This window comes from Oncorhynchus mykiss, chromosome 19 (assembly GCF_057628025.1).
Source record: "Oncorhynchus mykiss isolate SJ-2025 chromosome 19, ASM5762802v1, whole genome shotgun sequence".
NCBI lineage: Eukaryota > Metazoa > Chordata > Actinopteri > Salmoniformes > Salmonidae > Oncorhynchus > Oncorhynchus mykiss.
In genome coordinates, this window is record NC_143040.1 from 40,855,643 (window position 1) to 40,873,147 (window position 17,505).

General features: G+C 44.1%; 1 protein-coding gene across 3 annotated transcripts in view; it reads right to left on the reverse strand.

The window, feature by feature from the left end:
• The window catches only part of ccdc85ca (coiled-coil domain containing 85C, a), a 56,505-nt gene extending 39,791 nt beyond the window's left edge, over positions 1-16,714 (reverse strand). For all 3 annotated transcript variants that reach the window (XM_036954644.2, XM_036954646.2, XM_090211005.1), the window contains exon 1: positions 14,718-16,714. In XM_036954644.2, the coding sequence (XP_036810539.1) occupies positions 14,718-15,429 (712 nt within the window). In that variant the 5' untranslated portion in view covers positions 15,430-16,714. The remainder of the gene's footprint in view (positions 1-14,717) is intronic.
• Positions 16,715-17,505: the final 791 nt, after the last annotated feature.

Below are 17,505 nucleotides of genomic sequence, written 5' to 3' on the forward strand. Positions count from 1 at the left end.
ACAGAGACAAGCGCTTTCGCTTCTCTCCCTGGGCTATAAATCATTCTAAGCAGACCGAGCACTAACCATGCTAGCAGTAACAATAACACATGCATACATGCACAGGGCCAAGAGGCAGTTCGTTCACATAAACAATAAGTAGAATCTCAGGGGAGTAGAACTGAAACTGATCCATTCATCCATCCATTCATCCATCCATTCACTGGGACAGGAAACCCAAGCTCCCCCGTCAACAAACACACAGCCGTCCTCAATGTAAACAAATTACCCCGCTTTGTCTGTGGAATAACAAACTGTATTTGGACCGGACAGCCAAATAACAGGCTTATCACACTTCAATTACCAAACTGAAAATAAACCAAAGGCAACTTTTATTCAGATAGTCTTATGTAGTAAATATATGTTGACAAATGGACATGTGGAGACAAACTCCCCATCTAGGTCCTCTGTCCCAGAAAATGTTCTGGACATTGTGTGTCTTTCAATTGTTTACAAAACTCTCCAAGAAAACTCTATAACTATCTGAGATGTGTATTTCTCCCTCTACAAGTATTCACAAGGTTGCAGTCTCCAGTCTATTGTTAGTGGCTGTCTGAGCTGGGAATGGACAGGTTAATTACAGACTGTTGTAGCAGTCAACACCAGACCAGCCAGGCTGTTTCTGCAACCCAAAAGGCACCCTAGTCCCTTTATAGTGCACTATTTTTGACCAGGGCCCATATGGCTCTGGTCAAAAGCAGTGCACTATATAGGGAAGAAAGTGACATTTGGGATGGCCCACTCTGTATGTGTGTGGAGGGAGTGAAAACAGACAGTGTAACGAGTGCGCTGAGAGTCGGGGAGCAAGTTCAGGGAGTGAGTGTTTTAATATATCAAATAAACAATAACCACGAAACAAAATGCACCGACATGAAGGCTGAGTCAATAACACCGGAGGAAAGAACCAAGGGGAGTGACACATATTGGGAAGATAATCAAGGAGGTGATGGAGTCCAGGTGAGTGTCATGAGGCGCTGGTGACAGGTGTGCGGGATAATCAGCCGCCTGATGACCTAGAGGCCGGAGAGGGAGTAGACGTGACAGACAGATAGATTATTGTGTTCTTTATACGGCGAGGTCTGAACAGCAGGGAGTCAGCTGGAACTCTGAGAACCTCGGACTCAGACAAGGTTGGTTGACTCCTGCTCTTCACTGTGTGTCTCTTCAACTAGAGCTAGTGAGGGTCTGCTGGTCTACGGTGTGTTACAATGAAAGAAAGATCATGTTTTTTTGTTTCTTTCCATCATCTTCTTCGCGTGCACATAGCAGCAATTATGGACACCCAGGACACGCATACTGTACCTGTAGATATAGAACTGTGTACCCACATTGCTACATTCAGGGAAACCAGCTCACAACCTCAGCAGTTCTGATCAATTTATTCCGGAATCAGAATTCTGGGAAAACAACATCTGCTTTTGGTTGGTTCCGTTGGTTCCAGAACGTCCCATAGATGTTTGGCAGCCGGATTAGCTTTGATCTCCGTCGCAGTTTCATGTTACTGACCCAAAAACGCATGACTAAACAGGTAGTGACATGGTGTATTATACAACATAGACAGACATAGCTGTGACCTGGGTACGGATGACCTGGTGAGTATTGGGGCATAAATTATCCCAGTAGGCCATTCTTTCACTGAGGCGTGGGGATTACATGGTCACACGAGATATATGGCTTCCTGAAAGAGGGACAAGGGATTCAATGTGGGCATCCTAAATTACACCCTATTCCCTATATAGCGCACTACTTTTGACCAGAGCCGGAGCACTATATAGGGAATAGGGTGCCATTTGGGACGCAGACAATGACTCCCCTAGATCTCATGGAATCTTAAAGGATCCCAACAACCAGGAATGAGCAACATGACCAACAAACACTCTAAAGGCTTCATACTCATTTGAGATCTGTGCTCATACCTTTTGTGTGGAAATAATACATTGATGTCAACAGGAGATTTGAATGAAAATGTCAGTTATGTTCATGGTTCTGAAATAAAGATTCAGCCCGAAGAACCCAACTCCTGCACCAGTCAAAAGGCTGAGGAGCTAAGCCAAGCTAACAGTTACCAGATCCTCAGCCTCTATAATAGTCATCTGTTTTAATGGCATGTTAGAAAAGAGCTTGTCTGGAGATGCTCTTTCTAACCCCTCTAAGTGTGCCCTAACCCCTCGTAAACAGGGATGAAGTGGTCGGTGGGCTGGAGACCTGGACCTCTCTCTCTACCGCTGCTGGGGAATCCAGGAGATCCCATACACAGGGCTGACCGGGCGGGGCAACTCGGCACAGGGCAACTCGACTCTCTCTCTCTCTCTAGCCATGGGAAGTGGGGGCATAAACATCATCTGAAAGTTGAAATAGGACCCAAACTCCAATACGACCCCAAATGGGATGGCAGATTGAGCACCATCCATCCCTAGGTTGGCTGGCTGGGAGGTCTGAATGTGCTCATTCCTAGCCACCTTTTTTCTGGAATGTTCTCCTGTTTGAAATGTTCATGCCTCCGACGAGGAGGAGTAGTAAGGATCGGAGGAACAATGCGCAGCGTGGTACGTGTTCATGCTCTTTACTAAAACAAGCGAACACTGAAACCAAACAATAAACGACACGTGAAATAACCAACCGAAACAGTTCTGTGTGGAACACAGACACAGAAAATAAACACCCACCAAACAGTTCCATGTGGAACACAGACACAGAAAATAAACACCCACCAAACAGTTCCATGTGGAACACACAGACACAGAAAATAAACACCCACACCACACAAGTGGGAAAAGGCTACCTAAGTATGATTCTCAATCAGAGACAACTAACGACACCTGCCTCTGGTTGAGAACCATACCAGGCCAAACGCAAAAACACAACATAGAAAACGGAACATAGACAACCCACCCAACTCACGCACTGACCATACCAAAACAAAGACATAACAAAGGAACTAAGGTCAGAACGTGACAATGCCTGTAACTGAGGATTCCACAATGACTTACAATTGGACTGTCGTAAAGCAATAACAGACACACCTTGGGCCTGCAGTGTGCACATAAACACAAACACACACATCAAATAGGGCCGCTGCTGTTATAGCATTTTTTACACTAGGCTGGCTGGGTGGATAGTGTGACAGATTTGAAAAGCTTTTAATTTTATTGCTGGGTCTGGATGTGTATTGACTTTCCCACTAAGCCTAATCGCTGTGGGTTTTTCGAGTTATTTACGGTACTAAGTGCTAAGGTGGGCTAAGTGAGTCCTGAGAAAAACACCCTCAAATTCAAAAAAATCTATAATTCTGTTCAAAACCAGTAATGACATGTACAGAAATAAATATGTGTTAGATCAATCCACACATACTGTATGTAAGTTCTGCGCACACCCACACGTACCCGCACACACACACACACACACACACACACACACACACACACACACACTATTTTGAGTCTGCCATGTTAATCAGCGTGACCATGTTCACCATGTTCTTATAGAGGATCACAATTCAACATTGTGATGATTATCATTTGGCTGGACAACAAAATCTGATTTAGGATAAATACTTCTACTGTAGATGAGGCCCATAAATAGACATCCATCCACATATGTTTCATAGAAATCCCAAAATGGTTTATTCTGAAGGATTGACAAGATTAACAATGCCATGTTTCACAAGAAAACATACACTAGGACTACGGTATTTACTGTTGATAGTTCAACCCAGGCCTTGGTCAAACACATTATGTACGAGAAAGGATTTGAGGTGCCATGGATTAAACCCTCTCCTTCTCCATCCCAGCCAGCCAGAGAGAGACAGTCACCACTCAGGCCTGAGTTACATCCAAGCCCCTCTCAGTCAGGCCTTTTGTTCTCTCTCTCTCTCTCTCTCTCTCTGCCGCTCTCTCTCTCTAACTCTCTCTCTGCCTCTCTATCTCTGCCTCTCTATCTCTGCCTCTCTCTCTGCCTCTCTCTCTGCCTCTCTCCCTCTCTCTCGATCTCTCTACAATTCAGCAGCGTCCAGGCTGTGGGAACCAAAGTAAGGGTGGGGGGGGAGAAGGGGAGGGGCACTGAGTGCAACAGGCAGAGAAAAGGGGTTCAGGGTTTGGACTGAGAGTGAGAACAAGTGCAACAGGAGGAGTGAGGAAAAGTAAAAGAGAAAGAGAGGGGGTGAGAGAGCGGGAGTGAGAGCCTGACAGGGAGTGAGAAGAAGGGCAACAGGGGAAGAGCGAGAGGAGAGAGAGAGAATAAATGACAGTAAATAAGTGAGTGAGCGAGTGAAAGAAAGACCCATTGATCAAAGTTTGGGGGTGGTGGGGTGGTGGTGGAGGAGGAGGAGGGCAGCTGGGAAGCAGGACACAGGAGCTGAACACAACAGAGACGGCTGAACAAAGACCTCCACAGCCCCATCCACAGAACTACACACACAGCCCCATCCACAGAACTACACACACAGACCCATCCACAGAACTACACACACAGCCCCATCCACAGAACTACACACACAGCCCCATCCACAGAACTACACACACAGCCCCATCCACAGAACTACACACACAGTCCCATCCACAGAATTACACACACAGCCCCATCCACAGAACTACACACACAGCCCCATCCACAGAACTACACACACAGCCCCATCCACAGAACTACACACACAGCCCCATCCACAGAACTACACACACAGCCCCATCCACAGAACTACACACACAGCCCCATCCACAGAACTACACACACAGTCCCATCCACATAACTACACACACAGCCCCATCCACAGAACTACACACACAGCCCCATCCACAGAACTACACACACAGCCCCATCCACAGAACTACACACACAGCCCCATCCACAGAACTACACACACAGCCCCATCCACAGAACTAAACACACAGCCCCATCCACAGAACTACACACACAGCCCCATCCACAGAACTACACACACAGCCCCATCCACAGAACTACACACACAGCCCCATCCACAGAACTACACACACAGCCCCATCCACAGAACTACACACACAGCCCCATCCACAGAACTACACACACAGCCCCATCCACAGAACTACACACACAGCCCCATCCACAGAACTACACACACAGTCCCATCCACATAACTACACACACAGCCCCATCCACAGAACTACACACACAGCCCCATCCACAGAACTACACACACAGCCCCATCCACAGAACTACACACACAGCCCCATCCACAGAACTACACACACAGCCCCATCCACAGAACTACACACACAGCCCCATCCACAGAACTACACACACAGCCCCATCCACAGAACTACACACACAGCCCCATCCACAGAACTACACACGCCCCATCCACAGAACTACACACACAGAGCCATACCACAGAGCGCACAGCTTTGCACCACAAACTATTTAGACTGTCTAATCACCTCAAAGCAGTGTGAAGTACACAGTTATTCAGTTATCCATTAGTTGGACAGCACCCATTCCTGATGGGCATTCTTCTTAAGTTTATTATTCCTGATTTATAATTATGAAATTATTAAAACAACTTGTAAAGAACCTAAAATAAGTGTGTATATACCGTATAGCATCCACAGAACAACAAAAAAGTGGATGAAGTGAAATTCCCACACTGTTGAGGCAACAAAAAAGAGCAAGATGGTGGGAGAAAGAACCCTTTTCAGAAAGAACCTTCTTCAGTCTCACAGGAGAACTACAGTAAGCTTTTAGTCCAGTGATACACATAAATAATCATAGAAACGGTGTCCTTGCTGATTGACTAGCACCTTGGTCGTGTACAGTAGATTGTAAATAATAGGTGGTGGGCCGTAGCAAGCTATCTGCTTTAGTTCTCGAGATGATCGATCTCTGTCAAGGGAGGAGCTGGTTTTTACACATTGTGTATATTTATTCATTCGGAACACATTTCTGTTTGTTGGAAATGTCAATTCTTGCAATTTTTTTTTGCAGAAAACGTACTTTTATATCCGCTAGCTGGACAGGAAAACACAACTTGTGTACTATCTCTGCTGATCACGTCTGCCAATCACGTTATCCGTATCTAAGGTAGTAGATAGCTGGAGACAGCTCGAGAGAGAGAGAGAGAGATCTCCGTCTGCCAATCACGTTATCCGTATCTAAGGTAGTAGATAGCTGGAGACAGCTTGAGAGAGAGAGAGAGAGAGATCTCCGTCTGCCAATCACGTTATCCGTATCTAAGGTAGTAGATAGCTGGAGACAGCTCGAGAGAGAGAGAGAGAGATCTCCGTCTGACAATCTGCTATTAGGTCAAGTATTATTTTATTTTTTGTCATCTAACTATTTAGTTATATTAACGTGATACCATCAATGCAAGCTGTAAAACGACTCCCAACATAGAACGCAGCAACCTTAGTAGTGTAGCTAGCTTCTAGTTAGCTAGCTAGTTACAACAAGTTGATGTGTTACTAGCTAGCAGGAGCAGATAGCTTTATCGTTAGCTAGCATGTCTTTCCAAGACAAGGAGCGTTTTTAGATAGCAGTTTATTCAAAGTCAGAATTCAAAACTACAAAAATCTATAGGACAGGTAGTGTATAGCTAATATAGTCATCAAGGTAGGTGTCACGCCCTGACCTTAGATAGCTTTTTATGTCTCTATTTTGGTTTGGTCAGAGTGTGATTTGGGTGGGCATTCTATGTTCCTTTTTCTATGTTTTGTATTTCTTTGTTTTGGCCGGGTATGGTTTTCAATCAGGGACAGCTGACTATTGTTGCCTCTGATTGGGAACCATACTTGGGTAGCTTTTTCCCTCCTATGTTTTGTGGGTAGTTATTTTCTGTTGAGTGTTTTCTGCACCTGACAGGACTGTTTCGGTTTTGTTTATTCTCTTTGTTATTTTGTTATAGTGTTCAGTTTAAATAAAAAGTCATGAACACTTACCCCGCTTTGGTCCGATTCCTCCTCTTCAGACGACGACACCCGTTACAGTAGGACCCACTAATTTCATTCATGCTGACGAAATGCCACATAATCCAGCTCACAAACTCCATTATTGTGCTGTGAGGATTTATTGTATTCATTCTTGTCTCTCACTTTTGTCTAACATGATCTAGTCGGCTCTAATGTGTCCTGCTCCCAGAGATCAACCAAGTGCTATTCACCAAGCATGGGCTGATTCATTCACCTGTGAGGAGAACCATCCTATTGCAGTTTGAACTAGCCCTGCCGTCACTATTCAGACATTAAGACCGCATTTTGCCTGTTTTCTTTGTGGGTTTTGTCTGACACAGTCTCATGCATTTTAGAGTTGAAGAACTCCAACTATGTTGAAGACTAAATTCAATGTAGAATCAGTTTAACAGGTGGCAAACAGATGAATTGACTCTTGTAACATGCAGTGGTGATAATTACATTGTCCCCATCAGGAGCCCAGGCGTTGGCCATACATGGTGGAGTTCTCATCTCTGGACCACACAAGCTTTAGATTGCATTCTGCTAAGGCATTTGTTTTCTCTCTACATCGGTCAGCTACATTGGTGACCAGGGTGGGATCCTTTCGATACGCCTATGGGGCCTGGGCACACAAATGCTCCTAGACAGAATACTGAAGCATTCGTTGATGATAGTTGTATCGTCTCCATCGGAGGCCCGGGCTTTTGGCATCGATGGTAAAGCTCTCATTTCTGGACTGTAACATTGTAAGCCTGTGCCCTCCACGGCACTTGAAATACATTGATTGGTAGGTTACACTAGATTTAGATACTTCAAATACTGCCTGAGACACCTTTGCTATCTGTTTCCATACACATTAAATGGTGAAACACTATTTGTGACGGTGTTCTTTGTTCGAATGTATTTGCCTGAAACGTACATTATGGAAAACATGCCAGTGTTAGCTAGTGTTGATTTTTCAGTGTGACATTTCTAGTGTTGATTCGGGTGTTAAATTAACTCTGTAAGTGTTAAATGAACATGGATTGGAGCAAAAGAACCCCAGTGTTGGTGTTAGTAACCAGTGTTAAACCTAAACCACGCCCATCACTATTTCCCTGCATAATCTATTTCAGGTTGATTTGTTTTTCTTGTTTGTTTAATATCTCTGTTTTTACATGTACATTGATTGATTAATTCATCTTATGCTACTCACATATAAAAACAGATTTTTCTAAACTAATTAAATGTGTTACTTGGACTTATTACCACTGAAATGGTTGTTCCAATTTAGATGGTTTTGGTAAAGTCCTATTTTAAATTTCCCTGTCAGGCAGTCATTCTGAATACAAATTGTGAGTGAATAAACATTTTAAATGTTGGCTAGCCAACTCTGGCTCGATCCCAATACGAATTACACATCACTTTTTAAGATAGCATAATGTGACTTGCAGGTAAACCTAGGGTCCCAAAATAAGGCCCTATTAAATACTTGTATTGTGTTGAATAATTACATTTGAATGAAAGCAATTTGTTTAGTATCTCACTTGGAGAAGGCCAAAGGACAAAAAAAAAGACTGCAACCGTATATCTGTCACTAACAACTACAGTCAAGGGTGGTAACTCTACAATTCACCAGAAAGGCAAAGCACTCTGGGAAACACAAAAATAAGGCTTTACACCAAGCGGCGTGTTCATTTAACACTGAGAAGTGTGGATCTGTATAGACACAGGACCATAGTTCAATTTTATGAAAATGAATCGTTTAAACCATCTAAAGATGCATACTCACACTCACTGAATATTTAGTATTATGAAACCCAAACATTAATTTACCAACTGCTTGTTCTATAACCGTACAAGCTCTTTATCATTCTCCATACCTTTATATTCCAATGCATCCAACATTATGCATGCCCACCATGATACTGAGAAGCTGCTATTTGAGATCTCATCTGGTTTTGGCTAATATGCATATGTCTCTTGTCGCTTTTAAACCTCCGTTCTAGCAGACATGACACACAGCTTTTTATCGACATGCTTTTTTGGGGTGTTCTATGCAAATGATATGATCAAATGTTTCTTTAAGCCTGCAGCTAGCTACTTGTAATGAGACAATCATGTCAAAACATGATTCCAAATGTAATTCACTAACAGAGCGATGGCTCATGAAACACTAGCTTCATGAGCAGGCACAATGACATTTACAGTATTAGCTGGCTGGCTAGGCTAGTCAACTGTAAACAGCAAACTGTAACACATTAAAATGGAGTTGGACCCCCCCCTTTGCTGCTATAACAGCCTCCACTCTTCTGGGAAGGCTTTCCACTACATGTTGGAACAATGCTGCGGGGACTTGCTTCCATTCACAAGAGCATTAGTGAGGTCTGGCACTGATGTTAGGCGATTAGGCCTGGCTTGCAGTCGGCATTTCAATCATCCCAAAGGTGTTCGAAGGGGTTGTGGTCAGGGCTCTGTGTGGGCCAGTCTAGTTCTTCCACGCCGATCTCAACAAACTATTTCTGTAATGACCTCACTTTGTGCACGGGGGCATTGTCATGCTGAAACAGGAAAGGTCCTTGGAAGCACAGAATCGTCTAGAATGTCATTGTATGCTGTAGCGTTAGTATTTCCCTTCACTGGAACAAAGGGGCCTAGCCCAAAACATGAAAAACAGCCCCAGACCATTATTCCTCCTCCACCACACTTTACAGTTGGCACTATGCATTGGGGCAGATAGCGTTCTCCTGGCATCCGCCAAAACCAGATTTGTCTGTTGGACTGCCAGATCGTGAAGCGTGACTCACCACTCCAGAGAACGCATTTCCACTGCTCCAGAGTTCAATGGCGGCAAGCTTTACACCACTCCAGCCGACACTTGGCATTGCGCATAGTGTTCTTAGGCTTGTGTGCGGCTGCTCGGCCATGGAAACCATTTCATGAAGCTCCCGATTAACAGTTATTGTGCTGACATTGTTTCCAGCGGCTGTTTGGAACTTTGTAGGGAGTGTTACAACCGAGGACAGCTCATTTTTATGCGGTACCCACTTTAGCACTCGGAGGTCCCGTTCTCTGAGCTTGTATGGCCTACCACTGCGCGGCTGAGCCGTTGTTGCTCCTAGACGTTTCCACTTCATAATAACAGCACTTACAGTTGACTGGGGCAGCTCTAGCAGGGCAGAAATTTGACAAACTGACTTGTTGGAAAGGTGACATCCTATGACGGTGCCACGTTGAAATTCACTGAGCTCTTCAGTAAGGTCATTCTACTACCAATTTTTGTCTTTGGAGATTACATGGTTGTGTGCTCGATTTTATACACCTGTCAGCAATGGGTGTGGCTGAAATAGCCGAAGCCACTAATTTGAAGGGGTGTCCACATACTTTGTACATATAATCTTATTTCAGTCTTTGGGAGAAAGCATTATTTCATCTTAACACACTGACAGCAGATCAGAGGCTATTTTTACATCTTAGAAGCAGGCCATTGGCTGCCTTCATCACAAGGGGTATCTACAGGAGTTCTGATTGGTTCCAAGTTTATTCAGTTTGCAAATTTGCCTGAGCAGACAGTGTTGAAATATACTTTTTTTCTGAGAAAAGGTGCATGAATTAAAGGTGCATGAATTAAAGGTGCATGAATTAAAGGTGCAACAAATTTGACAGTAAACATAAGAATATTTCCTTGTCATTTACAAAAAGACGTACTCCTCCCTCGACCAATCAGCTTCACTGTTTTCGGGCATCTGCCCAGAGACCTTTATTTAACTAGGTAAGTCAGTTAAGAACAAATTCTTATTTACAATGACAGCCTAGGAACAGTGGGTTAACTGCCTTTTTCAGCAGCAGAACGACAGACTTGTACCTTGCCAGCTCAGGGATTCAAACTAGCAACCTTTCGGTTACTGGCCCAAAGCTCTAACCACTAGGCTGCCTGCCACACCTATATGATGAACTCACACATAGGCACACACACAAACACAAACGGCGTGCCAGATAAGGGGGATGTACAGTATATCACAGACACATACACAACTAGAAGAGGACCGGCTGCCACTTTAAGATGACACACACAGCTGTGAGAAAGCGTCCGTTGCCCGGGCCTTTTCCTCTGATGCAGCGGTGGAATTAATCTTGGGGATTTACAGTCAGGACTATTCTCAACAAGTGGGCTCTCTCATCTTACATATATCCCCACGCACACACACACACACACACACACACACGAGAGGCTAAAACTGCAACTGAAACAGCCCTCCCACATGGTCCGGCTAGTAAATAAAAGCAGCGGGTAAAACTGACAGCGACACAGTAGCACCTCCTTCCCCTCAGCCTCAGCGGCTGATTTAATAGGCCAGAGAGCACAGGGAACCAATAAACAGGCTATAACTCTTTGATTGACAGCCACAGGCAATCCCACAAGGACCTCTGCATCACAGAGAGAGAATGCTGGAGGTGAGGCATCAGCCTTGGTCGGGATAGAAGGTCAACAGCATATGAGTGAGAGGGACTGGCTGACTTGACCAGCAGAGAAAGAGAAAACAATTAGGTTATTACAAGTTATGATATGGTTCATTAACATCTAACCATGTAATAACGCAATAATAACTAGGTAAATAGATTAGTTGAACATTAAATGTTAATTCATGTCTATACATGTTTGACAGGTAGGACAAGCCAGTGCTGAACCATACCAAATAAGTTTTGGCTCTGTGACACTGTGACAATGAACCAATCAGAATTCACCAACCAGCCAGGAGTTTAGCAGCTTGTGCCAACACCAGGCCACATTATTATTCACGCAACAGTGGCACTATGATCAATACAGTTTGTCCATCAGAGTATTCAATAGCAAAGGCCCCATACAGGGCTGTATGCCCACACTAACAATTGCTTTGTCACGGCGACCACCAGCCATTTCACACATTGGATGCGTCCCAAATGTCACCCTATTTTCAATGGGAACAGGTTGCTGTTTTGGAAACGTTGAGCACTGGGCAAAAGTAGTGCCCTGTGTAGGGAATAGGGTGCTATTTGGGACGCGACACATTGATTAGCCTTAACCGCATGGACAAAAGAGACACACATAAGGGCACACTGCTTCAGTATCGTCTGTACTGTAGCTGTATTGATGTGATGCATTGTCCAGCCAACTGTCCTCACTGTAGCATATGAGTTTATCATCTGGTGAAAAGGGGGGTTTGAGGGACTCGGGAGTAGGACTATTGGACAGATAGGATAGAGGTAGTTTAGGACGAGGGAGTGGAAGGTGAGGGGATAGTGTTAAGTGCATATCTAAGATAAGATAAAGACTTTAGCTGGTTGATAGGAAGGATCCATTAGTAGACTGGGTAATTTCAACTCTTCAGCAAAGAGCTAGATGTCTATGAAGTTAAACAGGCCTTGTCTAAAAGTTGAACACAGTTTGACTGCGATGAGGCCTGGCCTGGGTCATACTTAAAATGTCAGCAGATGGACAGTTTGCAGAGCTCAGTCAGTGGGTTCTGTATTGATTTGAACAAGGTGACTTACTGAGGCGACTTAGCACCATGTCGCCCTTGCCCTGCTGCTCGCTGTGAGGAGGGCGTTAAGTTAGAGTGCGTCCCAAGTGGCACCTTATTCTCCATATAGTGCATTACATTTGATCAGAGCCTTATGGATCCTGGTCAAAAGTAGTGCACTATAAAGGGAATAGGGCGCTGTTTGGGACACACCCTCAGTTAAATAATCCTCATTAGGTCTGCCATGCAGCACAGAGTTGAGGTAATTAGAGACGCCATCTGTCCAGGACAAGGACCGTTTACCGTCAACACCGTCACCATCAACACTGTCAACATGACGGTGGCCATCTTAGTCTCGAGGAACCAAACACCATGGCTGTGTCCCTGATGGATACGTTTGTGACACCATCTGTGACTCCTCTCAGTAACACCATCACGTGACCCCTTAACCACCAAAGTCAATTGACAAAAACAATCAACAAAGTCCACATGGATACACTATGAAGTGTAGCTTCAGTGTAACTACTCGTTTCATTATGAAACTACCTTCTTCCAAAATGTATGATATATTACAGGCATTAGTGTTTTATTGTATGTTTCCTGGTACCCACTCACTACTTATCGCCTCTCCAGTGTGTAGGGTCCTCCAGACTGAAAAAGAGAGACAGCAGTGTGTGTGTATCTGGTAACCCACAGTACAGGAGAACTGCTGTGCTGGCATTGCACACCGTGACCATGTGTTTAATGGTTTCCCTACAAACCGGAGAGCAAACATCCCCTCGAGCCGTGCAGCGAGGGGTGTGTGTGTGTGTGTGTGTGTGTGTGTGTGTGTGTGTGTGTGTGTGGGTGTGTGTGTGTGTGTGTGTGTGTGTGTGTGTGTGTGTGTGTTTCTTCGCTTCCTCAATGTAAACATGATGACTGAAGTATCCGTCTATTCTCAGTCTACTTTCAGTCTTGTCGGTCAATAATGTACTGACACCTCTAAACCAACTCTGCAGAGGTTCCTGAACCTGAACCACCATCACCAACATCCATCAACATCCATCACGTTCAACACACTCTCAAACACTCTTGTGAATACTAGCTGCAACTATTAAAGTCATGCTCTAGAGCTTTTATATAATTTCAGCCAGTAGTTTTGAAAGTAGTGCTTACAAGCCGAAACGGGTCCTCGAAAATTGTGTACTACGTGATTGTGATATGTCAAGTCCTGCAAAAAAAAAAAAAAATATATATATATATATATATTAGTGCAATTCGGATATGTTACGAATTCCAATGAATACAATATGTAACGAATTTGTAAGTGCTTAAGATCCCGGAATTCCTCTTTAACTTCTTCTAGTGAGTAAAATAATATAGGAACCTCAATAATACCCATTTTATTTCCTCTCTCTACTAACCATGACTGCCTTCCATCAAATCTTGTCAAGCATTTTCCTTGAAGTACCTTCGCGGACAGGACGTGTGGAAAGGTGTGAGGATGAGGAAATTCACCGGAATTACCCACATCCACATACTTTTACATCCCTTATCTACCACTCATCACTAACAGCACTGTGAAATTCCTCTGGACCCGGTCAGACCAGTGTTATTACTATGTAACAGGGCATGACAGGCAGGCCTAGTTAACTTTTCAAGGAGACGTTTAAGTATAGTATACTAGCTGACAATGAACAGACAAATAAGCATCTTACACATTTTACATTAGGTTGCACTGCACATGAGTGTCTTGTGACAGAGGACACAGGGCAAAAATGTGGTTGTAGGTGCCTGACGAGATTAGATTGAAATGCTGAGCGCAATCAACGGTTGGGGAGGAACATTGTTTTAAAGACTTTTCAGGTTTTGTGGAGTTTTCTGACTCACAGGCCAGAAGGTCATACATGGCCTGGGCGTGTCCCTGGCCTGACTCCTTTCTGAAAGGACGGCTATTATCAATACTTCAATACTTCAATTCACACCTCCAAGTAACTTGTGTTCTAGGCTATAGGCATATTAAACTCTCATTCACTTTCTCTACTCACACACCCAGCTAGGGTAGATTCCTAATGGCTCATGTTTCATATGCAGGCTATACATTCAACAAATATATAATCTCAACCATTTATGCATGTTAGGCTGATAACAAACTAAAGATGTAGCCTGTAAAATGAAGATCCTCATCATCATCAATATTAAGGGGAACATTGGGGATCTTGTGGCACTCTGTAGATAGAATCACCCACAGATATCCTAGAATTCATAGGATTCTATATGTACAGTCATTATTATATGGACTCACCATTCAGTCCATTAGGAATGCGCAGGTGGATGTGTGACGCCAGCGATAGGTCGTCCATAGACCTCCGCAGGGATGCTATTTTTCCCTCGTTTGGCTTGTGTACGTGGTTGTGGTGGTGGTCAGGACTACCGGCGCTGCCGGTGCTGGAGGTACTGCTCCCGTCCCCGACGTCCCTAACGGTTCCAGTGCCCCCGTTCAGGTTGGTCAGGCTGGACTGGGAATCTATGGAGCTCCGTGACCCGGCTCCGTTCCTCTCCTCATCCAGCATCAGAATGATCTCTTTCAGTTCCAGGTTTTCCCGCATCACAGAGTCCTGGTTGGCTTCCAGATCCTTCAGCTTCTGATGGTACACCCCGACATCCTTCCACATCGATCCGGCGGTGTAGCGGCCGAAGCGTTGCCACTCCCGTGACAGCTTCTTGCCCTTCTGTCGGTCGTCGTCCAGGAAACAGCAGAGCTCCCGGAGTTCGTGGTTATCATCCTGAAGCTTCTGGTTGATCTCTTTGAGGCTGCGGATCTCATGGAGATGGACCTGTAGTCTCCGGTTCACATCTTTCATCATGTTCCCGTGCTCCACCATTAAGTACATTTTCTCGTTATCCGTTTTCCGTAGCCACCTGATCAGCTCGTCTTTGCCGAGCCTGGAGAGCTCCTCTCCGGAGAGCTTGCTTAAGTCATCCCGCAACGGTCCGCCTGGGGCATTTTTGGCCATGTTCCCCTCCTGATGTTGCGCTATATGGGTGAGTTCGATGGTAGCTTACAGTGTCCGGATCTATAGGATGTCTAACCGAGCCTCAACGGTGACTTTGTAAAAGAAAATCAAATCCATGATAGATGAAATTATTCCAATGCGACATGAAGGGTAAAGATTAATTCAACACTGGGCAGGAATGTGGAGCCTAATAAAAGCGCCTTGGAGCTAAGCAGGTGACCCAAATTGGCAGGCAAGCAGGCAGGCAACAGAACCGTAATCCCCTTGTAAAATTCAGCAAAATCGCAAAAAAACAGTTTTTCGTTTTCATCCCGGTACCTCCTCTCTGAGACGCCTTACTCGCTTTAACGCACTGGACAGACGTGGAGAGAGGCGGTCTTCTTGGACACCGGATTCACCAACCACAGACTGGAAAGGATCTCCCACAGCCTCGCTGATCGTCAACAAGCGCTGCGTAAATCCGTGATGTCAGAGGTCGCGTGTGTCCACAGCACGGGCTTGCTTTCAGCCAGGCAATATTCAAAAGAAAGTTCCAGAAATGTTCCAATTAAGCAATCCCGCGGACGAGCTCGTATATAAATTCCTAATTTTCAAGCAAGCCGAAAGTGCACTATATGGATACATTATAGCATTCTCGTTAAATGTTGTCCTCCATCATGGCAGTTAGGTTGGAATCTGATGGATTAAACTCGCCCTCTCCTCTCCTCATCATGTGGCAGCTTCGAGCTGAACGCCTCGATCACACCGAGAGTGAATTAATTTTGGTACACCAGAAGGACATTCAATTACATTAATCTCCAATTAAATGCTGCGTTTGCCTTGCAGCATTGCTTTGCAGAGGCAGTTGCAGTGCGTTCTGTGTGGTGAACACATTACGCTTCCCCAATCAAACACACCGACAGCGTCATTGCGCAAATAGTACGCAGCACCATCTGGATATGTGTGCAACAAAAGTTCAACATTCACCTTCTGCTACCATTTCTGTCAAGCTTCTACTCATACAGTTTGACTCATATGTTCGATAAATCCTATTTATGCACCTCACTGAAAGCACTGCAACTGCCTCTGCAACGCAATACTGCAAGGCAAACGCAGCATTTAATTGGAGATTAATGTAATTCTGGTGTCCCAAAATGCAATTTTGCTGTCGGTGTGTTCAAAGTGTTAGATTTATCAAATGTATGTGACAAACTGTATGTGCATAGACGGCTTGACAGAAATGGTAGCAGAAGGTGAATGTTGAATTTTTCTTGCACATCTAGATGACGCTGAGTACTATTTTGCGCAATGACACTATCATTGGTAAGCAGCATCATCTATATATGTGTGCAACAAAAGTTCCACATTCACCTTCTGCTACCATTTCTGTCAAGCTTCTACTCATACAGTTTGAAGCATATGTTTTGTTTTATTTACTTAAAATATATATATGTTTTGGCCTAAAGTGAATATTCTGGCTGCCTCTCTTTTTCAAATGATTGATCTGTGGAAATTCGCCATATATCTCATCACATATAATTTTATCAGTAAGGAGAAGTCTTTTGATTGGTACAGCTTAGTTGATGACAATAATTATTGTTGTATTTTCTCACAAGACTCCAATTACACTCAAATGAATGATATAATATAACATTTCACTTCTTTACATCAAGTTTCCCAGTACAATTTAAGACTATACAGTAGAAAAAGTCAAATTCATACTTTTGAATGCTAATGTAAAATATATACATTTTGTCAACTTTATTTATTTTCATCCAAATAGCAGTTTCAAATCATAACATTTTTCAATTGCCCTTCATTTTTACCATTGATGACAATGCTACATTTAACCCTTCAGCCTGTTAGATTTAACCCTGCCTATGGGGTCAATTGTAACATTTCACTTCCAACACTCTCGGTTGAATTGTAAACTACTGGTATGCCCAAGCTAGCGACTTCTAGCTATTCGCTGGTGCAGGTGGGGACACTTCAGGCTGAGGAGTAAGCTTCACACATCCCCATGTGCTACACTTGTCCTGATTGTTATACAGTTGTCAGTGGGAGTTGGAATTCATCGGGTTTTATTTATTTTTTTAA